The sequence below is a fragment of the Rissa tridactyla genome, chromosome 5, assembly GCF_028500815.1.
Source record: "Rissa tridactyla isolate bRisTri1 chromosome 5, bRisTri1.patW.cur.20221130, whole genome shotgun sequence".
Taxonomy (NCBI): Eukaryota; Metazoa; Chordata; class Aves; order Charadriiformes; family Laridae; genus Rissa; species Rissa tridactyla.
In genome coordinates, this window is record NC_071470.1 from 73,572,013 (window position 1) to 73,599,548 (window position 27,536).

General features: G+C 37.0%; 1 protein-coding gene across 2 annotated transcripts in view; it reads left to right on the top strand.

Annotated features, from left to right (window-relative positions):
- EDNRA (endothelin receptor type A) overlaps nt 1–27,003 on the top strand; it is a 36,747-nt gene extending 9,744 nt beyond the window's left edge. For both annotated transcript variants that reach the window (XM_054203420.1, XM_054203419.1), the window contains 6 exons: nt 6,488–6,615; nt 13,861–14,059; nt 17,932–18,084; nt 20,181–20,314; nt 20,717–20,825; nt 21,102–27,003. In XM_054203420.1, the coding sequence (XP_054059395.1) occupies nt 6,488–6,615; nt 13,861–14,059; nt 17,932–18,084; nt 20,181–20,314; nt 20,717–20,825; nt 21,102–21,242 (864 nt within the window). In that variant the 3' untranslated portion in view covers nt 21,243–27,003. The remainder of the gene's footprint in view (nt 1–6,487; nt 6,616–13,860; nt 14,060–17,931; nt 18,085–20,180; nt 20,315–20,716; nt 20,826–21,101) is intronic.
- Nucleotides 27,004–27,536: the final 533 nt, after the last annotated feature.

Below are 27,536 nucleotides of genomic sequence, written 5' to 3' on the forward strand. Positions count from 1 at the left end.
CCAAAATAGCAGAAAAAGTTGTGGTATGGCAATTCTGAGGAAAAAATGTCTTTGATGGTTCCCATGGATCCCCACATAACCTTTCCTCCTTCCAGAAAAAAAAAAAAACAGTCAAACTTTTATCCACCCAAAGTGGAAAAAAGACGGTTCTTGGTTGTAGCAAAATTAGGAATGTATTTCCTGCCAAGGACAGTTGAAGAGATGCAGTGTGCCTTCTCTCCCATGGCAGTATCATGAATCTAAGTATAAAGAAAAAAAACAAGTGATACCAAAGTTAGCAGAAGCCCAAACTATCATGTCACCATGATATACTCAATATTGGTCTTGTGCCCTGCATTATAAAGGTTAGCCTTTTTCTTTGTTTTCCTCTACGTTTCCTCTAATCACTGTCCTTCCCAAAGTCAAGGCTTTTAACTCCAGCAGTGGAAAGGGAAGGAGTACCTAGAGACAGGCTGTGTTCTCTCTCCTTCACCCTTACAGCAAAGTGGTGGAGCACAGCTGAGCTACATATGTGGGATGAACAACTGTCTGTGGGTCCCAAGCAAGCAATGGATGAGGATTGTCCTGCAATGCAATTCTCTCTTGGATATATGGGTTGCAGGACAAAGAGAAAGGCTTGAGAACATGCAGTGAATTCTTGTCCTATGAAGTTTCATGGAGACAGAAGGGTCCCGGTTGAGTCACTGAATCAAAATACCACAATCAAAATACCACAAGCAGGAGACTCAATCCACCCTTCTTCCTAATTAACCAGTCTTATGGATCAGAGGCAGGAGGAACACTTCAGTCAGAATCATCATCTTTTGTCACTTGACGCAGTCAGCTCACTGGTATAGACTTTGGACACTTCTGTGTTCACTCAGATTTCACCTGGATTCCAAGCAAAATAGCCAGGTACCATATTTGGCTCATGCCTTGAAGCAGACAAGGGCATGCATAATTGCAGAACGCAATGTAAGACAGAGCTTTACTAAGACAGCTCAATGTCTCCTAGAGGAAACTAGCCTTAAAAAACAAATTAAAAAAAATGCCAAATCTGCTGATCTGACAAAACCAGAGGAATTTCTCATCTTTCATTCTGGGCTATGTTGCAAGGAAAGGAAATCACCCTGGAATACACTGGTTTTGTAACTCTACAATTAGGAGATGCTGGTCACTTACACAACTAGACATTACCTATACGAACAGAAATCTGCTGGTTTGGTCCATTTCTCCATTACTGCACAAGTGTAAGAAGTCATGGAAGGTAATTCTATTTGTCCTGCTGAAGACAGAGCAGAAACTCTTGACTGCCAAGGTTGTGCCAGCGTTGTTCCATCAGTATCATTCAACATTTAAATGCCATGAAACTCAGGAGAGTATCCTGCATGGGGGTGGCATGAGGGGCAAGCACTATCTTTATGAAACACAGTTCAGGTTCTGGAAAACGGATCTTCTGTGTCAGCACAACAATGGTCCCACGTGGATATAGGAAAAGAAAGGTTCTAGAGCACTAGGAGCAGGAAAGGGCAGGTATGAAACCTTTGCTTTCATCCTCAATGCCACGTGGCAGAGAGGACCTCCTGATACGTAGTTGTTGACCCAAAGCAGTTTTTATAGAGCAGCTTAGAGCTGGTTCATATCCAGCATCTAACCCAATCCATCTATTTTGGGCTGAGCTCCAGGGTCATCACTGCCTGTAAACACACAGTATCAGCCGACTATTAGATAAACACTGTGGATGCACATGAGCATGTACTGGTGAATACTCATGTGGTTGGATTATAACATTCTCTCTTTTAGACTATATATGAATTGCTTGGGATGCACAGTGGGACTTTATGTTTTGTACATCAGATAGCATACTAATGGGGATTAGAAAATAGCAACAGCAGTAGAATAAAATCAACTGAGTGACATTTAAAAATCATTGCAAAGGAATGTTCTCAGCGCTGCTGTCTTGTTTGTTTCAAGCTGCAGTGTCAGGGCAGAGAGGCCTTATAAAGCGGCAGAGAAGGGGAGATGCTCAAGGAAGCTGTGGCTGTCTGGTCACTTTGCTGAGGTTTTCTAAGACCAACAGTAGAACCTTGAAATCTTGGTTTCTGATTTCAGTGTAAAAATATGCTGTTGACTACACTCTTTTCTCACTTAGGAATTGCACCACAGTTGAACAGTATGAAATACTGCTAAGTTGCAAACTGCACAGGGGGAAAAGTGCACTTCCTTTGCCGCATATCTTATTTCGAAATCTCAGAGATTTTGTGAGTGGGTTTCCAAAAGCACGATCCATTTGACCAACTCAGGGAGAACTGGGGTACAAGTTGGGATAATCAGCCTGATTCCTCCTATCCTCGTGCCTTGAGAGAAAATGTAATCTCATTTTGTTTGGATATTAAAACATGCAAAACCACTGGAAGAGCAGAGACGTAGTCTCAGTTCTTATATTGTACCTAAGTAAAACCAGATTAATTCAATTAAATTCCTGGGCCCATTTTTTTTATACAAAATAAATGTGTTATTTCCCTCTGAAGTTTCTGTACCCTGCTGGGGCAGAACAGAGGGCAATGGACTTGTTTTGATGTAAAATTAGTAAAACCAAAGACAGGATCAGATTTGCCAACTAAAAATATCTACAGAAGAAAAATCTGGCACCTGATCCAAGGGGAAGTAATGAATGCATAGCTGATGTGGAATGATAATGGAGTATACCCATGGAAATGATTGCAAAGTTAATCTTAAAAATCAAATAATTCTGATCCCAGTGATTTTGATTAAAATCAACTTGAAAAGAATGTCTAATGACTTTGTACTGATGTTACTTCAATTAGTGGAAAAGTGTAAGAAACAAAAGGAATAAAATACTTTTAATCTTAAAAAAGGAGAGCTTCCTGGGGTGTGGGGAAGATGTATACACGCTGAAACCATGATAAAACTTCCCTGTGAGGAGTAACGAGTTAGTGAACCTTTTTCAAGTACAACACTTTTCTTTTTGAAGCTAATATTTGCCTTGTAGTAACGGAGTTTCACAGTCACTACAAAATGCTTGTTCATTCCTATTGCTGGGTATACGCTACAGTCACAGTCAGTGCACATAAATGAATAGGTGGCTATCTTTCAGTTGCCTTTTAAAGTGTGATCTGTAATGATAAATCAGTTTTGGGGCTCTGGTTGGCACAGGGGATTGACAAAAGTCTGCTAGGGCCTCTTTTCCCTGGCAGTGCCATTTATAATTTAGCCTTCACACAGTGGTGTCTGAAAACTATTCTGATTTTACCCAAACCCAGGCAAGATTCTGGAGCTGAAGTTCCATGTGACTACAACTGGCTGGAGAATTACCATGGATTCAGATTGCCCCTTCGTTTTCCAACATCTTTTCTGCAGCCCTGACATAAACTAAAGCCTCATGCAAGAGTTGTAGGCAAAAGGCAAAACAATGCCATGCAACCATTTATTATAATATTGCAAATCTATCTAGAAAATAATTCTGCCAGAGCTTTCAATGTATTTCATTTAGTGTATAGATAACAGATAAAATCCGAGGAATTAATCAACAGTTTGCAGGTATAATCTCATTACCTTTCTTACTGAAGGTACCGACAATAGTTAAATCACCAATCCTAGTGATCCATTCCCTAGCTTCTGGCACAAGGGCTTTCGTCAAATGTGATTGCCCTGAACTAGAATAACATTGCAAAGGTGCTCACATTTTCTCTGCTGTGGTCTTGAAGGTAAATCACAAATGGAAGCATATTTGTATGATATTCTACCACTCTCAAGAAATAGGGAGTAGACAAACTTGGATTGATCCTATAGGTTATGTTGAGAAATCTCACGTTAATATTCGGCTGAAAAAAAAAAATAATCCAGTTAAAAATATAACGCCTAACAGATAATGCCATTCCTATTTAACGAGCAGTCATACACATAGGTTTGTTTCATAGTATTAACAACCAGATGGCTAAAAGCTATGAATTGCTAAAATCTGTCTTGAAATACAAGTAATCAAATGACAGTATGAATATGGTCCTAGAGAGACACAGGCACTATGTAATACATAGCTGCTTTCATCATTTTTGAGGTATTATTTTGGGGAAAAAAAGCACAAGTAATTCAGCATTGTGATGAATGGCTATAAAAAAAAGAGGATGTGAAAAAGCCAGATCAGGACTGGTGAAGAGAAGATGAATTCTTACAAATCCGGCATTCAGTGATAAACATCCTGTACACTACAGCAAAGTGCCCAGAAAAACTCATGCTGTGAAACTTAACTGAGATGAAGATGGATGTGAATTTTAACTCCCCATAGTTAACATTTATATTGTTAAAGGTAGTGATTACTAGTATGTTTCAATTTAACAGTAATTAAAATAGAAATAAAATGTTTACTTTGAATACTGCAGTTCTGAGCTACAACCAAAATTTGTTTTTCTAATTCTACAGGCAGAATCCACCCACTCTTACCAAATGAGTGCGTTCCAGAGCCTAAGCTTCTACTGAAAAAAATTTATAGGCCTTGTGGTTGCAAAGATAACTCTCAAAATGTGAACTGACTGTAAGCAAAGAAGTCTGCCCAAATATGAAGATGGCGTGGCAGAACAGGTCTGCGAGAAAATAAACTCTGAAAACAACAATTCAAATTTCTATTGAATTAATCATATTCCAAACAGTATAATCTTATTTCAGTTTTAACTGTAAAAATGTTAAAAATATATGATTCATAGGTTGTATCTATCATTGAAAGAACACAACTAATTTTTGCATGCAGAATGCAGAGGTGTCAGTCCTTGCACATTTGTGCAGATGAAAGTATGGTTCCTTGTTCTCTGTTTTCCGTTCTGCACTCTCGCCCAGGAACAGCTAGACTGTGGCACATCGCACATACTGTATTTATTGGAAATGCTGGTTATGCCACCAGTTTATCTCCATCTCAGGCACTTGGTAATAAAACTGTTGAGAAGTCTAAATCTATTTTAGTTCCATAAAACGGTCCCAGGTCTCTATCTGACTATCTTCAAAAATTCAGCAAAATTGGGTTTTAGAAGCTTTCAGAAGCTTGGGTTTGGCATATAATTGTTACTCCACAGAGTATCGTTTGCTGTCTTCCTCTGAGGCAAATAAAAACATAAAATTTAGATGGAACCATCAAAATATTCTGTGTTCCAGCTTTTGTTCAGTAAGGCTTAATACAAAACCAATGACTGCACAATAGTAGTAATTATTTAATTATCCAGTAAGACAGTTATTATTACTGACTTTAAAACTCTGCCCCCTGTTTATATAGGGGATACAACATCCGCTAAGATGTTGACAAATTACATAATCTGACTCAAGCACTTGATATTTTTATTTCAAATCTAATGCTTTCTATTACACAACCACTTCAACAGAAGTTGTTAAGAGCATAAGAACTGCTGCGCTACATCACACAAAGAACTCATCTTACCCCTTATTCACTATCCTACCCCTGACAAAGCCTCAGTAGTAGAGACTGGGGAAGACGATTAAAAAACACAGTACTGCAAGAGTGACTCTTCCCTTTCTGGTGAGAAGGTTTAGTGACTTAGTTCTTCAACTCTTCATGGTGACTGTAAGATCCCTTTCTTGAGTGGAATCAGCTCAGTACTTTGTGTGGACTTAATAATTTTTCACTCATTACATTTACTTAGATTTACTGCCACGCATCCAGTAAAGGGAGATGATCTGTGACTCTGCAGTCAGTTGTAGATTTGACTACCCTGAATAATTTTGTATCCGGTATTTTGTATGTATACTTGTTCAAAGCTTTAACAGTTACAGCTAGAAAGATTGCTGTTTACGTCCTAATTATTCACAACTATTCACATGAATCAGTGTACTCATATCTGTTATGTAAATGTCTCCTTGGAAATACTAATCTAAACCCCAGCCACTCATTCACGTCTTTCCAAATGGATGCTTTTCTGTTGCCTTGTAGGACAGCCCACACGTATGTATGATGGTAGTCTTTTAAAACATAATATGGAACAAATTATGTATGTACAATATTTTCTCCACACACTTAAGAATCTGGCAGTGAATATTGTAATGAGTTACACAGTGGTACATTTACAATGACAAGAATCTACTTGTGTGCAGCATGAGAATTTGGCTCTGAGGTATTTCATTATGAACTGTGAGCTATGACTTGACTGCTTGGTTCTGGGACACGGTAATTGCAACCACTCATGACAGGGTTGGGTTACATTTCCCTTATTCAGTACTGGTGGCTGAAGCACAAGAATAAAAAATCTTTTAACAATGCAAGTTACTATTACAACAGCACAAGGTCAACACCTAAGTTTAAACTTGCATGCTCTGTGCTTCTGTAGTAGCAGTTACTTCCCAGATTCACTCAGTACTAAGGACATGCTTGAGGTATGGAAAATTCAAGGTTACAATGGCTGTGTCTAAGACAAGAAATAATTACAATTATTATATACTTGCTAAGTTACTGATTAAATATTCTGATTATTTTATATCTTCTTTTTAGCTCCTTGCTCAGAAGTGGCCTTTTGGAGATTCTGAATTTGGACAGTTTCTCTGCAAATTCCTTCCCTTTATACAGAAGGCGTCGGTGGGAATCACAGTCCTTAACCTCTGTGCCCTTAGCGTGGACAGGTACAGTATGTTTTACTCTGTTGACAGACACCGTTCTTGCCCTTGCAGTTTTCCTAAAACTGGGAGCACTGAGTATGGTCATCCTAGCAGGCAGACTATGGTATAGATGTAACTTACATTCTGTTTTTTGATATCCTGGCTATAACAAAGCACCACATCTGTGACTCAAAGTATAATATGAAGCCATTGGACTAATTAACTTTACAGGTTTTTTTTAAAGGTATTTAAAAGCTCTCCTAAAGCATTATTTCAATTTCCTTTACCAGAGAAAAATTTACTGGGATTTAACTCAGTATTCAGAATTCTTTCTTTCATATGACCTCGTGCTTGTTTTGTATTTGAACAGTATCATAATCTTTAGTCTTAAAAATAATTTTTTTCAACTGACTGCCTATGGACCAGTGTTTATTTTGATAACTTTTATAAGTAATTGAGTATTATTGGAAAACATGTTAGAAACTTGCTTTGATAGTTTGAAAATTAATGCCTCTGCTAGAAGTGCTCAGGCAGATACATAAACTTTTTGATAGAATAACAGCTGATGTACTTTTGAACATTATTCTTTTATGTTTTTTCTTCATTCATATAAGGCAATAGCAGGTGAAGACTTCACTTCTGTAAAAGCTATTTTTATTGGTCTTGATCCTTTACTAGTCCAAAATATCAGTAATTCTGATATAGAAAATATTTATAAATAAAATACCTTATGTGTATTAGTACAGCGATGCAAAGGTAAAAGAAACTTTAAAATTAATCTTGGTTTGGTTTTACATAAAAAGTAGATGTACAAGGTTTGCAACGGATGAGTAACTTACTAGTATCCACACCTGAAATACAGTTCCTTATTGTATTAGTAACTCATTAGCTGAAGCCAGAAACAAAAAAATATAGCACAGGCAAGTGTTCTGTTTCCCTTTTTAAGTCTGAGAACTATAAAAAGAATACTATTTCTCAAACAATATCTGCCCAGCATAAAATACAATCCCATGGACTGCTCTAAGGAATAAATCATAGATCAAGCACATATGAAACAGGGAATTTGTTAGATACGTTCCGACCAATGTAGTATCACTAGATTTAGTCCTACTGTTACATACATTTTCATAAATTGGAAGTAACACAGCTGAAGCTACCTCCTTATATATGCATACATATTATTTAATGAGCACTGATTTGCTAATCCACGCAACAACCAAATGCTATTTCCATTTGAGTATAGTCTTGTATGGGATCAAACTCAGACTATTTAATTTCCTCCCCCATTTTACGTGCTTTGACAAGGACATATTCTTTATCATCTGGTGCTACTCTAGTAAATGGTTGCAGAGAATGTGTGTTCAAAGACACATGTATACAGTCAGATATTGACTAACACAAAGTGAATCTAGGTTAAATCACCATAAAATCAGGATCTGAGAGCACCTTCAACAAGTTAGGTTGGGCACTGGAAGTGGCATAGTCACATTAATACAGAATTCCACATCAGGTAATGTTTGCTTTTTAGCATGGAAAATGAGTAAATATGGAATTGTGTGCTGTCACAACTGGACTGTTTCTGGTCTACAGGCGAGTTACTCTCTTCTTTAAAAAGGTCCTGAAAACAATCTCATTTAGAGTTATCGTGGGTGTCTATATATGGAATTGCATTCTAGGAGGTAGAAAAAGATAGAGTTAATTGGTATAATAAATTCAGAGCTCCATAGCTTTGGTAATTGTTGACTCTCTGTCCCTCTTACAGACTACAGCCTTAATTTCGAACAGGATTATTTTGTTTTCCTGCAAGGGCTGTTCCCTGTGCTAACTCCACTCATTACTACTGCCCCTTGCACAAAGTGACTTGCACTGACAGTGTATTAAGGTTTAATTGTGCAAGCCCGAGGGAAACAATGTCCACTTACATGTGGAAGGGTTTTAAGAGGCTGACAGAAAACACCAAACCAGCCATTCACCCTTCAGAGGAAGCTCACACTTGTTTCAGATGCCCCTATGGCATTTTTAAACTCCAGGTCATGATGGTGACGATAATGATAGTCTGACTCTTTTTCTAAACAGTGCTTGACTGTGACTAAGAGGAAGGATATTTACCTTCCTGGACTTTTATGCTTGTTTATGTCTTGGGCATAATGATTTTGATGAAGAAATGGTTGTAAGAAAAAGAGTGAAGATATGGATCTCATTTAATATGTGTACACCCTTTTCTTGCCTCCTCTGCATACCAAATTGCATAGAACAGAAATCTCAGGGTAGGTACTTTCATCTGGCCCAACTTCCAGTAAGTTAAGATAAGTCAAGATTTTACCACTAAAACAAAGCTCAAAGAGCTTTATTGTATTAAGATCTTTGCAATCAACACACTGCTGGCTATCCTTAAAATGAAGAACAGCTGTGATCTCTCGCAATGAAGAGGAACAGATCGATATCAGCAACAGTAGTGTCATTTAGGAACTGTCCTGACACTGATCTTGGCAGTTACTGCTTCTTACCTCCTTGATAAAGTCTCTTATCTTTTCTGTAGTGCTTTTCCCTCTTATAAAGGGCTGATAATACTTGTAGAACAGAAATATGTTATACTAGTGGTCCATTTGAATAACTAATTTTCTAATGCAGTCAAAAGGAATAAGGGAACAAAAGCACCTGCTCTGTAAGACAGCAGACAGAGGAGACTGATAGTCCACAGACAAACTAAAGCCCATGATACAATTTTCAGATACTCCTTGATTTCATTTCTTAAGGCCCACAATACATTTTTTTAAAATTCTGATTGGATACCACTATGGTAAAATTCATCCAAATTGTTCCAAAAACTAATCGGGGCCACAGCAAAAAGTACAACCATGCTGGATTAATGAGACCAATACTGGAAGTCTAACTAGAGTTCTAGAATATTCTTTACCAAAAAAAGATGAAATCACGTACAAGGTGTAGAAAAGCATCAGAAATGATTCAGTGGCCTTGCAGATCTCAACATGTTGCTTATCAAAAACAATACTTAAGAAACCACTTAAATATAATACCCAAGTACTGAAATACAGATGATGTACCAGATAATCATGGGATCTTTAGCTTAGCAAAGAAAAATATAATAAGAACCTATAGAACAATGTTTCAGCCAGACAAATTCAAAATGAAAATAAGTTACACATTTTTAACAATGAGGGTGATTAACTACAGGAAGAAACCACCAGGGAAAGGCAAAGGTACTCTGCTTTTAATGTTCTCAGATCAAGACAGGATGTCCTTCTGAAAGTAATGCTTTAAAGAAGTTATATCTAGATAGGAGTGCAAAATATTTAATTGTATGTATGTATACTTCTTGATGTAATGATCCCTTATCATTAAATACCGTGCATCTCTAATTATAAGTAGCAGGAGGAACTGCAGAGTCCATGAAAAGCAAGTTGGAATAAACAGCTAAGAATGGGAGAAGAGGGATATACTAAAGTTGACAGCACATTCATGAGCAGTAGAAAATGAAAAGGGAAGAGAGAAGAGGAGCCACAACACTTAACAGAGAAAAGGAAATGACCTGGAAAAGAACTGAATACTTTAGACAAGATTGGGAACAAAAGGGAAACAAACAAAAAAAAAAAGTAGGACAAAACACACAGATTTTAGATTGAGGAATTAAACGTAATGCATGATGTATGTATTTTATGTCAGTTGCCTGGCAGACATCCTATATTTTCTAAGTGTGAGGGAAATAAACCCTGCAGTATTTTCCCACTCTTAATTATGGGAGGTTTGTGGCTAGACAAAGATCCTATATATTACATAACTCACAGAACACCCATTTGAAAAATTACACTACCACTATTTTTCAAATCACTTTTAGAGCAGTGAATAAAGTGTCCAAGTAGTAGGAAGTTAATAGGCATTTAGCAAATTACTGAGCTTCTTACACTTCAGCCAAAACCATTCATAAAATTCTTCAGCCGATAAATCCCTATTTGATAATTACTTGAATTGTGAATTGAAAAAAAATTGCTAATATTAGCAATTGCTAAAAAATTGCTACCATACAGGACCCAAATCCTTACTGCTGTGCATACTGATCTTCTCATGCACAAAACAGATGTAACTCAAACAGAACAGGTACAAAAAAGCAAGAAAGGGAAGAATTGTATTCACTATTTACAACCCATTTGTTGTCAATTACATAGTTATACAAGTGACACAACAAAAACTTTACATTTCTTACTTGAAAAATATGGGGTCTACAGACCCCTGTTCACTAAGAACATCATTCAGTCAAGGATGAGATAGTACCATGTACTTCGTGCAGCTGATGGGACTGATTGTTAACCTGCCAGTCAACAGAAAGTAAAATCCGAACTGATTGCTTAATTTTCAAAGTTCACAAATATTTGAGTATTTGTGTGAAAGGTTATTTTCTATGAATATTCCATTTAGTCATTAAAACCAAAATTTGATATTTGGTAAAATTAAATATGAGATTATCACAATTTAATTAAAATTAAATTTTAATTTTCATATAACTAAATATGTGTGAGAAGATATGATGCTGAATGTTACATTCTCAATTATCTCAGTATAGTTTGTTTCAATGCTGAGAATTCCAATCTTGTAGACCTCCTCCCCATGAGTGAACCATTGCCTCCCTCCTTTCTGATATTTTTTGAAGATAAGGATGCCTTTAGAACATGTTTTTACCTTTAGTCTGCAAGTCCAAAATGTAGTTCGCTTTAGTATGTTCAAAAACTTTATACATCCATTTCTGCTAAAATGATGTACTGAGAACCTGTCCGTAGTACACCTGTGAGTATGCTGTGTATGATACTGCTATAGATATCAAAGCAGAAGTTTCTAGTCTGTTTACTGCAAGAACAATGGCATACGAGGCTCTGATCTTCCAGTGATGTTGAGTAATAATGTTTTCTGAAGTTTTTGTGAGGGGCTTACAGCCTGATCTTGCATTCATGCATCTTCCTTCCTCTAATATTGAGGCTACAAAGGATTTAATTTACAAGTTTTCCATCCTGTTAACATGCACACCTCAAAGGAAAAAGGGGGTGTGATACAGGAAGTCAGAAGAAACGCTCTGTGTGTGAATCCCAAATTAGTGTCTTGGTTAGAGAAGGGGTGAGGATGCCTTTTAATAACTCTAAATTTTACTGACCTCTATAGCCAAGGTCCTATATCCCCTAAGTAATGTTTTTCCACATCGGAAGCTCTTCATTCCTTCCATCTCAGAAATTCAAAATCCAGTACTTCCCAGTACACTCAATGCATCCTAACTCAGTTCTCAACTATGTTTTTCCTTAAATCTGTGTTATCCCTGAGCCTTCAAGCCCATGCCAAAATTCTGTATTCCTTCTAATCACCTCTGCCATCCCACTCTCATCCTCCCACAACCTAATCCTCCAACCTAAAGCTTTCTCATCTAAATTTCCCTGTTCTTTCCTTCCTTTGTCAAAGCTCACTCATCCCTGCAACTCAGAGCCTACACACTTACAAACTGTATCCTCCTGGTCTGTTGAGGACATCTCCTTTCCCCATCCCTTTCACCTTCCTTGTGCCTGCTGGTATGCCCTTTTGTACTCCAGTTAGCTGCTCTCATCAGCTAAAATCACCATCCTATTTGGTTTTCTCTGAAAAGCTTGAAAAGCTTAACCTTGGCTCGTGCCATGGTGTTATGAACAGAGGTGGCAGCTGCACGTATCCAAATGTATCTGCCAGGACTCAAGGGGGCAGAAAACGAGGGCATGTCTGAGGAAGAAAAGAACACTTGCCATAGTCAGGACAATAAAATGACACAGCTGCCTACAGTTTACAATCTGCTTCAGTGACTTCTTATTCTGACATTTTTTAAAGCAGGTGAACACCCTTTCTTGACTTTTTTTCTCCTTAACTAAAGACGACTCTTTCACCAGGGGATGCCATTATATATCCATGTAGCACTGTAATTCTCAATGAGAAGGTGCTATTATTTTGGGGCAGTAAAATAAGCAGTTTAGAAACTGTTGCATCACCAATGACAGAAAGCTATCCATCATGCATTTCAGATTATTATAAGATCAGAAATAATATTTGTTCTTTCCATAATTTTTAGATAGTGCTGTCTTTGCTAAATTGTTGGAGATGCTAAGTAACTCATTTACTGCAGTTATTGCTAGACAACAGCTAAGTCTTCTACTGAAAATTTTATTTATGGTCTGGTTTGTATTCTGGATTGCATGCCTATCAGTCTTCTCCAAATAATTTTCAAACCTTTTCACCAGAGTTGACAGAGAGGTTGAGGTCTCAAAGCTAATAAATTTCTACAGGTTCCTTGAAAACTGGCAGACAAGTAGAGGAAAAAGACCCTCTCAGTTCAGTGGGAAAGGCTGCACCCGGTAACAAGAATCCTCCAGCATTGGAGGGACAGAGAAGATAAAGAGAGGAGGAGGAAAAGAGAGAAATGCATGGGCTTTATTTGAAACTTCTTTAAGAGTTCTCACCTTTTACCAAGATTAGTTATGAGACGCATACACATAGGAAAGTAAGTTTCAGTAATTCCACTTTTTACAGAGCAAGTTGCTGTCTAAGGGATAAAGTAGTGGGAAAATATGTTGGTTTTGGCATGTACAGACTTCTTAGCCACACACCTCAATTTCTAATCAGAAAGGTGATGCAGAGGCTGAGGTAGCTATCAGACAGCCTAAACTAGCACTCAGTCATGGTCTAAAGCAAATACAGAACATGCTGATAAAACCAGCATTTTTAACATCGAATAGCATAAATAGAACAAATGCATTTTCATTTCATGAAGATTATTTTCACAGTATTTCATTGCATGGAAGCTGACCACTTCAGATAGCACCACTGTTACAGCTGAGGTAGCTGGAGATAGTTGTTTTGTGTCTATTAGAATGGTATGTGTACCTGGAAGATATTTTTCTTCTTGTAACATCAGTTGATCTAGTGGAAGATGCAGTCTGTCCTCATAAACCTTGCTTACCTTAATTAGAAATCATTAGCGTAGTCCACATAGCAGAATTCCATGCAATCCTGTGCCTAAGAACAGTTGCAGCCAGCTCTCTGCTATCCCTATCCACCCCTTGATGTGCTCTGCTGTGTCCTACGTGGCTTGATAGCTGGCAGAGCCCCTGGAACAGGCAGAAAAAAACAAGCAATACAAGGCTTAAGGTGTCAGCTTTAGGATTTTACGTAATATATAAAACTGAACCAAGATCTTTGAATTTAAGGAAGAAACTGAAGGTTGGAAACCATGCCTGTCTCTTTCAGGTATCGAGCAGTTGCCTCCTGGAGCCGTGTTCAGGGAATTGGAATCCCTATGATCACCGCTATTGAAATATTCTCCATTTGGCTTCTGTCCTTCATACTGGCTATTCCAGAAGCAATTGGTTTTGCTGTAGTACCTTTCAGATACAAGGATGAAGGTTATGTTACCTGCATGCTCAATCCTACAAATAATTTTATGTTGGTAAGTAACATCCTTTCTTCCCTTTTTGGAATCCACAGTATAGAGGTTAGACTAGATACTGGATTATAATATGCTTTATTCATCCATTAAAGTGCAAAATGTATTCTAATGTATATTGGTGCAAAGAGGATTCTTCATGTACAGTGACCTATCTCTACTTTCATCCAGAGACACTAAATGGGACTTTACAACATTTTAATTTCTTCACTACTGAAGATTCTTAATACAGAAATGTGCAATTCCAGCCTGCTTTAAGTACAATCAAGGGCTATATCAGGGTAGTCAGAGCCTTGGAAGCTATTGTGTTTCTAGGTATAACACCTTGGAGCTTGTAACTGTCAAAATCCATGTTTTACGATGATTAGTCATCATTTTGCATGCAGTAGCCAGCTCTTTTGGCAGATAAAGAAAAGGGTGGGGCCATGCTCTAACATAATTTTTCCTATTCTGTACACACTTACAAAGTCAAACACAGAATAATCCCTTCATTTACAAGAAATCCTGACTACAAATCTGGCAGACTCACATCTCCAACCTAGGTAGTTTGGGCACTGTTAGCTGTCATCTAGGTAAAGCAATTCAAGATCAAGAGAAGTGCGTGAGACACCAGGCTTCTTTGGCACGTTTCATAGCCTTCATCTTCTGTGCTACTGCAGCTTGACAGTTACCAATACCCACATTAGCTTGTTCAAAGCAAGTCAGGTGAGTTGTCATTACAGAATTAATAGATCTTTACTGCATAGGGGGATAGTGATGTTTTCACCTGGCCTTACACTGAGAAAATGGGAAAGTGGTATCTTAATTTTTTCTTTGTGAACCCAAAGAAGGGCCAGCCACTATTCACGCAGTAATAAAAAGAGAGTAATATTCTGCTTTGTCTCAGAGAAGGCTGATAGTGCATGGTCTTGAAGGAAACTCTGTATTTTTTTCTGGACTAGAATTTTTCATGATAGAGCGCAAATTTCTCTCTTTTGAATGTCTGGCAGTTCTCCTTTTTTTGGATAAGAATATGTCTTGCGCTAGAATTGGGAAGGATAGGGCAAAATGGACCAAGGAAATTTAGAAAAAGCGTGGATGATTAGTGTTTTTCAGAGGAACATCCCCAACATTGGTAGGGTTACACAGACTGCATGGACGGCAGAAGAGCAAGAGACAATTGCAAGAGAAGACAAAAGGAATTCCCTAATGGAAATAATTAATGCAGGTAAAGATGGAGTGGAGTTGCCCAGGACTTACTATTTCTTTGCTTCTAAACTCTACAGACTATATGACTGTAGATAGTGTAGGTATAAGAATATATGATTTATGAAATGCGCACTGCAGAAAATTTCCCTTTTGTTATGGCTTTTTTTCTCCACAAATGTGCCTGGACAATCTTAACTTCCTCTTTCCCTAAGAAAAAGAATAGTTTTCCCTCTTCTCAGAAATACTACAGTTCAGGTCTTCCATAGGCATGCTAACTTTAATGATTATTGTTCTGTTCTTAATGTGGTAAGTAGTATAGCTTGCTTTGTTTTATTAGCAGGAATTAGTATCTTTTACTTGCTCATCATAATTCAAAAGCTCCAAATCTCCCTATGTCAGTTTGATTTTCAAGGAAACAAACCAGCATTTATATCCAAGCTGAGAGTAAATGTTGGACGTGTCAGTCAAAATGAAGAGTGTTGTGTTTCAATGTGTTGCAAGCAAGTACAAACATGAGATCAAAATGGAAATACCATTTTAACCTTAACTATAGTATTTACTACCACAAACACCACAATAAACAATTACTAAACTTTGGGAAGGTTTTATGATTAACTTTTGGTTTTAGTAGGAGCTTTATTCATTTTTAAAGCTATCCTTGAAAGACTTTAAAGATTCATGCTAAACCATGATTCCCAAGAGGCTGAGTGCACTAGGAAGCTTGTTTAAAATGCACGTTTCCTGTAGAAAACCAGTTCCATGTGGGCTTTCAAGACAAACAAAAGAATGTCTACTTCTCTTAAATCAACCCAATTTTGTGCTTTGATGTAAGCTTTGTGAAACTCAGATTCCACAATTAATCATTTACAGACATTTTCGTGTAGGTTTTATAACTTCACAAAGCCAAGTCCTCATACAGAACTGATGCGTTGGTCAGGGTTGGACATGGAAGTCTTATGTGTGTGTTTTCTTGACTGACAGGCAATGCTCACAAAAGCTGGTAGACTGATATGAGTAAGTTTTCCTTGTAAACATAGCATGGATTCAGACAGTACACATTTTGTTGTGCTGCCCAACCAATATGATTCTAGTCTGACTTGGAGGAGTTTGCCACGGAAAAGATAATTGTCTCCATGTATTTGTAATCCTTTTCTCTGCAGAAGGAGTGGTAATTAGATTTCCCCTCAGTACAAACTCTTCAAATATGAGGCATATTGTTTTCTGGTTTTCTACTGGCAGAAGCTCAGTTCCCAGTGGGGGAATTTCTGTCCCCAAGGGGAGTGCAACTATGCAGCAGACTGAGGCCCCTCCTCAAGCTGGGATGAAGCTAATGAGGAGGAGGAAACAAGTTCATCAACAGAATTCAAAATGTTCTGTGAGGTGGGGTTGTGGCCTAGATACCAGCAGCATATTCTAAATTAGCAAGCTCTGTAAGCACCTAACTGTGTTGGGACAGCAGGAGAAAAATTAAAAGCATTCTTTTTTTCTTAGTAAATCAACTTTCTAGTGTAACTAAAGCAGATTTTAAAATGACCATTATTAAATACTAGTCTATTAATTGCATCCATTTTTTTCATCTTTCAAAGTTTAATACTGTTCAGTTTTAAATGTAAACTACATGTCAAAGGTTTGACTTTTTCAAACAGGATTCATATAATCCTCAGTTATTAGCATTTTGACATTTGGTGTGGGAACTGTGATGTTACAAGAGCACATCCGCTAGGAATAAACAAGCTGGGGGAAAGATTATGAGAAAGAAGGTTCCCTTTTACACACATCCATCTCAGTGACTAATAACATAGAGACAGGAAGTATTTAAAATGTCATGTTTCAGTGCACCCTTTTGGCTGAGCATAAAAGTTAAAAACCAAGATACAATATTTTCTCAAGTCTGAAAATATAATCGTCTACAGAAAAGAGTAATTTTAAATGTTTTGTCAAATGTAGTATTTCCCATAATACATAAATGTATTAATATAAAGCACAGCTTAAATCACAGCTAACACTTAAGATTCCACAGCAAAGTACTGCTATTCTATCAAGTCCCTCAGTGCCTCTCACAAAAGGCAAATGGTATGAATGGCAGGCAAAGGGTTAAAAGTAACTCTACCACCAGAAGGCATCCATCCTAAGCTTTGCATATATCAGACAAACACTTACGAAGTGGCTCCTATCTGCTCAGTGCATAAGCAAACCAGTTCCCAATCTTTTCACTGATAACAAAAGGTGATTAAACTTAGAAGACATTTTGAATTTTCCTTTTTTGGAATCAGGACAGAAGCCATAGAGGTAAATGGCATTTCCCGACACAGGCTTTTAGTAAGATTTGTTATCTCAAACTGACACTGGCTACATTTTGGTATGTCTTTTTCATGAAACTGTATTCCAGTTTTCATGAATGAGTGTGAATGTTCAGAAAACACAACCAAAAAAATTAATTCCAATCCAAGACAGATTGCAACAAAGGTAAAGGCCATCTGTAAGGTAAAATAGATGTTTAAACTGCCACAGTTCCCATTTTGATGTTGGTGCAAAATGGATCAATGATAAGAAAGTTTATATAATTGGTGCAGTTTACCAATAGACAGATACCAGCATACCAGCTGTCACGCTTTCCAGGACCTTTCTGGGGTACTTTCCATTGAATCACAAGAAAATATCTTCTCTTTTCTTTACCTTATTTACAGTTCTACAAAGATGCAAAGGATTGGTGGCTGTTTGGTTTCTATTTCTGCATGCCACTGGCGTGTACTGCCATCTTTTACACATTAATGACTTGTGAAATGCTAAACAGAAGAAACAGCAACTTGAGAATCGCTCTCAGTGAACACCTTAAGCAGGTAAATATTAGGAACACCATTGTTTGAAAATACTGTTCTTCTCTCTTTGGGTTAGCTTAGAAATGTTTCAAAGTGTACGTGAATACAGTAAATTACAGAAATAGAAAGTGAGGGTGTAGGTTATTTATGACGTTAAGGTACTAATTTAAACCTGGAACACAAAACTAAATCATAGTATTAAGAAGCTACTGAAGACAGCACACTGAGGAAACTAGCTAGTTTCTTTCTTAAGTATGTATGACAGTTGTGTCTCTTGGTCTTTAACCTCAAATCGCTACTGGCTAAATGCTTTGAAATTTAACTACAAAGATTTGCCAAAAAAATGTTTCTTTTTATTCATAAAGATATGACTCGATGGGTCCTCCCTACTTTTGGCACACTTTGATATGCAACTTCAGTTTCATACAAAAAGCAACTGTAGAGTAACCTGATTTAGAATAGAGTGGATTTTTTTTCCAGGGTTATTGCGCTGTGGCAGTACCAGTACTGTCGCTGCTTTGAAAAGAGCAACAGGAGAATAGTACAAACAAATGATCATAGAGTAGTCACCCACAGAACCGACAGATCTCACTTTACTCTTTTTGCAGTACTGCCTGATGTTTAATTCCTAGATGAAATTTTAAAAACAATCTGTAGCTTTTCCCCTGTGTTAATGTCAGACCCTCAAATTCCACTTTCTTTCAAATGCCACATTCACAGATGTGGATCCCTAAAGCAGTCCCCTCTGCATTGGAGTGAGTTCTCAGAGGTTCCTCCTCTGCTGTTTCATTCCAGACCAGGGCAGACCAGAAAACCCTTCCCTCTTGCAGATCTTTCACTTCCCCCCACTTTGTCAGGCCCCAGGGCCTGCAACACAGTCTGTCCTAGGGCCACGCACAAGCTACTCCACCCATTAGAACTAGAACAGTATGTACAGGGTGCGGGAATCCACCCTCCGGCTTTCCCATCCTGATGTGCACTGCCCAGCAAGCAACTCAGACTGGTTGCTGGAAGATTAGATTAATACCACAATTTACACAGTTTTCTTCCCTACAGCCTCATCCACGTTAATGTCTAGTCACGAACCTTTTTGCATTTTGATAAAAACTGCTATTATAAGAAAGAAGAAACAACACTAGTCACATTCAAAGCCCAGCAAGACTTACCATAATCACACATTTGTCTTTAAGTTTTTTAATGACAGAGCCCTGCAATGCTTGTTATTGTTACATTACAGTGGCAGTTTCAGAAGTGGTATTCTTACCCCTTCATATGCTTCTGTTTATCAAATCTATGCCTACCAAACACCACTGGTATGCATTGTCAAAAATCCACTAAAACATCTGTAAATCTCTAGTGCCATATAAAATATCCATTAAATTGAAATTATTTCCTGACTAAGTATTACAAGCTTAAGCTGTAATACAGGCATTTCTAAAATTTTGTTTGTAGAGGAGCTATTTACTTAAGAACATCAAGATCACATAGCAAGGATCACATAGCAAAATTAATATACTGTGCAGTATCCCTTTATGTAACATTATGCATACTAAATACAAAATAATACAGCAGAGAGAGTTTGACATCCTGACTACGTGCATGGTTGAATGGAACTTTTATTGCCAGTTGAATTAGGTGCCTTGGGTTTACAGATTGCCCCACATCGAAGATTAGGTACAAGTGGTTTATCCATCCCTCATACATGAAAAAGTTTTCTTGCAGATTATGCATGTTTCTGAAGAAAGAGGTTTATCTGAGGTATTGCCAGAAAACTAATCCTGTGCAGAGGAATAAGATGGGCTGGGAAAGTAATCAGGTTCAGGAAAGCCCGGCAGTGGATTTTCCTTGGCTAACATCTACAGTGTTCTGGCAATGACCTGTGTGCTCTAGCTGCTAAAGTCTCAGTGATGAGCAGGTTCTATAGAGGATGGCCAGAATCAAGAACATGACAAGCCCCATAAAAAACAGTTCAGGGACATCAGGTATTCTGGAAGCTGCACTTTGTGGATCCTTGCATGCTTTATCTAGATTACTTTGCTGCCAACATCACTACGCTACAATCACCTGCCAATATGAATTAGGCACTCAGTCATAGTTATCTTTACTTCTTTTTCTAGCGTCGAGAAGTTGCAAAGACAGTTTTCTGTTTAGTAGTGATTTTTGCTCTTTGCTGGTTCCCTCTCCATTTGAGCCGAATTTTGAAGAAAATGGTATACAATGAAAGAGACCCCGGCAGATGCGAACTGCTCAGGTACTTCATTTTCTATGTCAATCGATTGTTTATACTGAACATATATAATGCTGCTCACTTGGAGTTTATGTGAGAAGTGTGATCATGCATGCAATTGTGGTGTTGGAAGACCAAACACTATATTTTATGATGTTTCAGCTGCATCCATTTTCAGGGGTTTCAGTTTAAATGGGGTAGCATAATTTCACTAGATGTTGCCTGTCACCATTGCAATCACTTTCCTCCGGCTTTTGTGAACTTCTGTGAAACAGGTTATTATAGACATGGTACAAGATTAGATTGAGAGAGTTAGGTAAGAGAGAATTAGTTTCTGTGACAGAAGAATTTGTGACCACAAAGAGCATGAATGCTTCTATGGTATATGAACATTTTTAATGTTTTGCATTCTCTTTTGTTGCTTAGTTTCTTGCTGCCATTGGATTATATCAGCATCAATCTGGCAACCATGAACTCTTGTATAAACCCAATAGCTCTGTATTTTGTGAGCAAGAAGTTTAAAAACTGTTTCCAGGTAAGATCTTTTTGATAAGATTTTATGTCCAGTTAATGAACTGTATTAAACCACTTATTGTCTATTTTTAGCAGTTGGGAGAAGAGACATGCAAAGGAATGAAAGATTATAAATTGTCTAGTTTAACCGCTAGCAACTTGCATAGCACACATACCAGACTGAAAGTGGAGCTATCCGCTTTAACTAAAATGCTAAACCAGTAAATAAGTTTGACATAGTCCTCATATACAAATATGTAAACTGTTTGTTGTTTTGTTTTGTTTTTTTAATTTCCAGTCATGTCTTTGCTGTTGCTGCTCCCAGTCTAAGAGCCTAGTGACTTCAGTGCCCATGAATGGAACAAGCATTCAGTGGAAAAATCAAGAACTAAACAACCACAACACAGACCGAAGCAGCCATAAAGACAGCATAAACTGAAAATTAAGGACTCTGATACCACTTCGGCATCAAACAGGAAAAAAAAAAGTCACAACAAAGCTATTTCAACAGGAAGCCCAGTGACTGTTCCATAATCAATTCAGACATGTGCATGCTCGTACCTAATTCTAGAGGTGACTGAGTAGAATGACTGACTATAATTGTGATGTTCTGTGAACTGAGATCCACTGGATGGTAATTCTGTCTCTGAAAATTATATTGATGTGATTATGACACCAAAAAACTGACTTGAAACTACAGAAGCGGTTTGCTCTCCTGAACCAAGCAAGAACATGTCCAGTGTCTGTGACTGGTACAATACAACCTTTTTACCTGATTGTCACCTAGAATTAATCACTCCGGAATTTTTCAGAAGATACCAAAATGGAATCTGTTTGTGACTTTATTTTCTCTCTGCCCATTTGTCTTTTAACTTTTATTTGTGTGGTGGATATATTCCATGCACCCGTATGTTTTGCATGTTGTTGTTTTTCTGGTTTCTGTTAGAAAATGTTTTGGTCCACACCAGTATTTTATTTACTTATGTTACAACGGTTCAGGACATTAGCTGGGCAGTTCACATTTGTAGCACTTCAGTACTCAAAAATAGGAAGAGACCATTTCAAGTAGCATCAACATTTGGCACTTATTAATACCAAAAAAAGGTATTAATAATACAGTACTATACTGTGTTATTTATTCTAACGCTCTGTACAAAATAAACATAATAAACATAATCTATATCAGCAAAAAGAATGAAAGATGCCCACAGAGGGGCATCTTACAATGTGTTTTTAATGAACCTGCCATGTTAATTCTTAAACTATATGAACCTATTAATCTATTTAGACTATAGCTGCATTAAATCTAAGTCGAAATGAGGGTCATTGGAACACAGTGAAACATTACTAAAGTTGTCCAAAGAGTTCTGAGAATATGGTTATTATCATAGCAACTATGCACAACACTACTTACACATTGTGAACATGAGGTTATAGTCATGGTGAGTGCAGAACTATGGAAGTCTGTAACAGTTTGATGTGCACAAGGTTATTTTGTGCCTTATGCTTACAGAGTTCTTTGTCTTACTTTCACAACGTTCAAAGATTTTAATGGGGTTTGATAGTTTATTACAATTGTTAACCGTAAAAATGCTATGAATAATATATAGAAAATATTGCTTGCATACATGTAAACTGGTGATATACTTATTATTTCCATCCAGTATGGTTACATGGCAAGAGACTCCTTGTTTGGCTATAAAAATTTTTAATAGGTGGCCTTTCATTAAATAGTGGAATTAATTAGTGTGGTGTCATATATAATATGCCTCATGCACAAATCTGCTATGAAATTTATAGCATATGTTGTGCTAGTCTAAGCAACAGTAATTAAAATTCCACAAATTTTTAAACATCCATTACATTTCAAGTAAAAGATATAATCCTGCATATTTTTATTTACGAGGTCAAAATGCTAGTGCCTACAGTGACTTCTGCTGCACAAGTTTCCCAAATGTTTACATTCACACAAATCTTCTAAAGTATATTAAAAAAAAAAGACTTTAAATTGGTTTATATATTTTTGTGTGCTTTTGTCTCCGTGACATATATGTGTGTATAAATACATACAAATTTATGTTCGTATGTTATAAACCTATATACAGTCTTCTGACAGTGCTCTGTAGTAGTGCTTAAGAGCATGGTATTGAATGAGACTTGGCTGAATTTTATTCAAAACATTTCATCCTCAAACTGTATCAAAAATCATAGTAAATGACTAGCAATGCTTTCCTTTGAGAAGGTTGAATTACTGAGTCTCTTTACGTCCTGACACCTTCACTGTTCCATTAACAGAATGTATTGAGCAGGTGATAAAGGTAAACACAAAACAGACATGAGGAATGGATTTAAGTTGCAAATTGACTCTTTTTTATTTCAAGGCATGAAAAAGCTTTGTGCAAATTCCCCTCTTCTGTTATTTATGCAATGGTTAGATGAACAAAAAAATTCATACTATATCAGCAAATCAATACTCTGATTGTTCAGAGACAATCTTTTCTATCTGTCTACGTAAGACACTGAGCAGTAGAGACAATCCAGCACAGAAACTTTAGGACTCTTAAATTCTACACAAAAAAACCCATCTACCTGCAAAAGTTTCAGACCCTGAAATGGACCATTTTAGGCTTTACTAGCACTGTTACCAACCACAAGTCATGAAAAGAGACCAGTTTTCCTTCCAGCATTAACACTTCAAACATCTGTTGCTTTCAAAACAATACTTGGCTCTATTATGAGGCAAAGATATATGCACCTGCACACACAAAGCATACTTAAAGCCAGTTCAGCCTACATGTAAAAAACATCTTCCTACTGCCCAAAGAGCTGACTGACGTTAGTGGCAGCATTATAAAATACAAAACTTTTTAACTAAAGAAAAAAAGAGGATAAAGTATCTAACAGATGTGAGAGGTGTTTCTTGAATGCTTTAGAATTATTTTTGGAAGCTTACTTGGGGATCGAATCCTATAAAAACTAATTGGTGATCCTCATTCCATCCCCTCCAGCCAGTGGAAGGACAGACAGAGCCTAAATAGCAGTGACAAGTGAGGTCTCGGGAGGTCTCAGACTCCTTTTTGCCGGGCATGCTCCTTTGTAGTTTCACTGGTGGCGGCTGCTCCCACTCACAAACCAATCATAAGGACAAAGGGTGTTATGATGTGACAATATGGCAAGGGGGGGACTGTTTCTGTAAAACTTACTAAGGTACTACTTTTTAAATTCTCTCCTATTCTTCCCAGTGATAATAGTAAATATTCCTCCTCGTATTGTATCTACGCTCGATTCTGAAAAAGCTACCTTTCCAAAAGAAGCAACAAAAGTTTTCCACAATTCTGAAATTCAACCATAATTAATTTTAACCATTCTTTTTCCTGACAAGTTCCACAAAAAGGTGCTCTAGCCTTTCTCTTTGTGCATCAAAGACAGTGTAGGTTTAGTTGGGATTTTGCTCTGATGTTGCACAGAAGTTGCTTTCTCTTTCACGTGAGAACCACAAGTATGCTTCCATCTTCCTCTTATTTTATAGATGTTTTTATATCTGCTGTTTGCATTTTTCAGCTGAACCAAGTCTAGCTTTTCTCTGCAGATGACAGGATCTCTATTCCAAAATTTGCAGATAAATTTATTATACTTTTTGAAACATCTGTTCATTACAATCAGAATCCATTTAACTATCACAATCATCTTCTTTATGGACTTCACAATTCCCAACTCTTGTCAGTCCAGTCAGTGTAAAATTTCATTGAATGTTTCCTCTTACATACAGTCTCACATTTCAACTTTAAACGCTTTGCAGAGTTTTCTTTAATTTTAGAATCCTGTTACTCTCCTTGTTTTAAATATGCATTTTTTTCAAACTACCTTACTAAACATTTCCTCTTTGCTATATTTTATACTTGTTTGCTTCAAATATACAACATACATAGGTTTTCACTTTTATTTATTTATTTCTGGAACTCTGTGTTTCAGGCCTGACCTAGACAACTCCTGTGCTTTGGAAAAAAGTGCCTATGTAGGAGCTCATCGTAAATGTCACCTGATAGAACTGTTAGCTTGGTTCTGTGAAAGGAGGCTTATGCAACCCTCATGTCTGAATATGTTCATTTTTGCTTTTAATACAATCAGTTTCAGGTGTTTACCTGTCTGTCCTTCCATCTTCCAAAACCAACCATGAACCCCCTACCCAATTTCAATAAATCTTACAGAACAGAGTTATCGTCATTATGAAGTAACAGAGAATTTCACAAAACCTGCAGGATAAGTAGAAGAACAAGATCCTACTCAATGCTCTATGCAGAAAATTGCTGAAATGGAGTTTATATGTACTCAACAAATTCACATGCTAGAGAGATGTTGTGAAAACTACAGATGCAGCAAAAGCTTTGATCAGAGCTTGCAACTTGTAAGACATCTGAGAATCAAACCACAACACACAAATTCTTGGAAACCAGTATTTGTAAGTTCCATTGCGTGTGGAATTACTTGCTGTTTTGCTGTTTCTCTCTCATCATTTACATATGTACCACAATCTTGTTACTATATCATTTGATTCTGTGAAGCCTTATGGGTTTCAGTTTGTGAGAAGACATGGTACAAATTCAAATTCTGCTGTATTTGTGAACAGATTTCTGCTCAAAAGTCCCTAAGGCAAAGCATGCATTTTCATTAGAAGAAACACACTTGGACTGCATGCTAACATTGCCTTGCAAAATTTCTTCCTATCAGTTGTGGAAAGCTTGGCTCAGCAGAGTATTCCTAATGTACGCTCCTCAGCCTTTCAAAGACTAAATAAAGGCAATTACCTCCAAAATCAGAGTAAGAGAAAATGCATTAAAAGTTTACAGAACAGTAACAATTCCCAAATTGCATAGGAAAAAAAAAGCCAACCAAAACCAGGCATGTTTAAAATGCGTCCCTAAAAGAAACACAGCTTATCATTAGTCCAAGTGTGGGAAAGGAAGACAAGAACATATAAAAAAATGTAGGTCATTTCCAATTTCTCTAAAGGAAGATGAAATTAATTGACCTCTAGTATCTCATCTAGAATCAGCTTTTTCTCTGTACAGACACCACTGCTTCTGAAATAAACTGTTGCTTGAGTCACAGTTTTGTAGTCTCATTAGTTACAGTAGCTTATTATTACAATAAAGCTCAACAACAACTGATAAGAAAAAAGAATGTATTCCATTCTTCAGCAGCACTCTGTCCACATTTCTCAGAGTAACTGAGTATCTGAAAACTGCTCTGAAATCAATTATTTGGAAATACTTGGTGCATCTCCAAATAAGGCTTTTACTTTAATCTCATGCTGTCTTAGTCCTTGGGAGTAGAAAGCCTGAGTCTACAAGTTACTGAATCAAGCATCCAAAACAATTAATGAGAAGCATTTCTAAGCCATCCAAGAGAACATGCATTCTAGTATATATTTGAAACATAGGGGAAGATTACAAATCCATCATTACTAGACACCACTGTGCCATCCTGTATCCACAGTTCATATTTATTGAAATTTCTATGTCTAAAGTTTTTGTGTCTTTTCTCCTCCAAAATTTTTGTACAGTGGCCTCCTTGGTATTGCCTCTGAATAAAGTATGCATTTGGATTAGCTTTCTTTCAAATATCTACACAGTATTAATAAAGCATCCATCTCCAGATACATTCCAATACAGAAGCACAATTAAACCACGCTACCAGAAAAGTAAAAAAGTTTTAGGGTCAAGTTTTAGCAGAAAATTAACACAGTACTCTTGGGACAAGTGAATACTACAGTTCAGTACTACTAGTGGAAAATATATTGATTTTTTACAGATAAAACCCCCAAACCTACATTACTTTTGCCAATTCATCCAGAATTAAAATAATAAGTAAAAGAGTAGATATTTACATGAATAATGAAAATAGTTACATGAGCTGGAATAAAATACTGTAAGGGCTATAAATCTTTATGCTTCAGTATATAAAAGAAGTCTAAATTCCGGGGATTAGGAAGATGTAACTATCCAATGAAAGATTCTTTGATTTCCCTGCAGTGTTTCTCTAAAGTATTAGCTCCAGGAGACATCTCAACCTCAGAGATAATTCTGAAGAAGAGGAGATGCCTTACTGAGTGTTAACTAACATTGCCTTCTTGCACTGCAAAAAAGTCTTTGGCTAACATTTTTTGTAATATTCAGCATCTTCTGGGTTTCCTGTATCACAAATGAACTGCAGCAATTACAATGCCAAGGGCTTCTCAAAAATCAAGGAATAAAATGTTGAATTATTTCCTTTTTATGATAATTTGAATATATCAGAATTTGCTTGTACAGAACTTTAAGCAGTGGTTGTTCTTCCATATAAAGTGCACTTATATATAAAAATTCCCGATCTTCTCTTCCATTTACTTAAAAAATGTGAGCCATTTGGAGAGAAAGCAGAAAAAAATACTGTGTAGTTTAACTACAAGCACTTTCATATCACATATGACTGTACACTATGATAACCAAAGATATGAATAGCCCATTGGGCAATCAAAGACCTAAATGTTTTAACATATAAGTGCTTGTTGAGAAATAGAAAAGAATGAATACATTCATAACAATGAAAGTTTGTTTCAATATTCAATATTCTATAAAAGAGATTAGCACAGCAGTAAATTCAAAAATTGGGTAGATCCACTTGATGACAAATACAAGAATTTGGCCTGAACACGCAAATTTGTTTAAGCCTATGTCTGAAATGCCACTGGGAT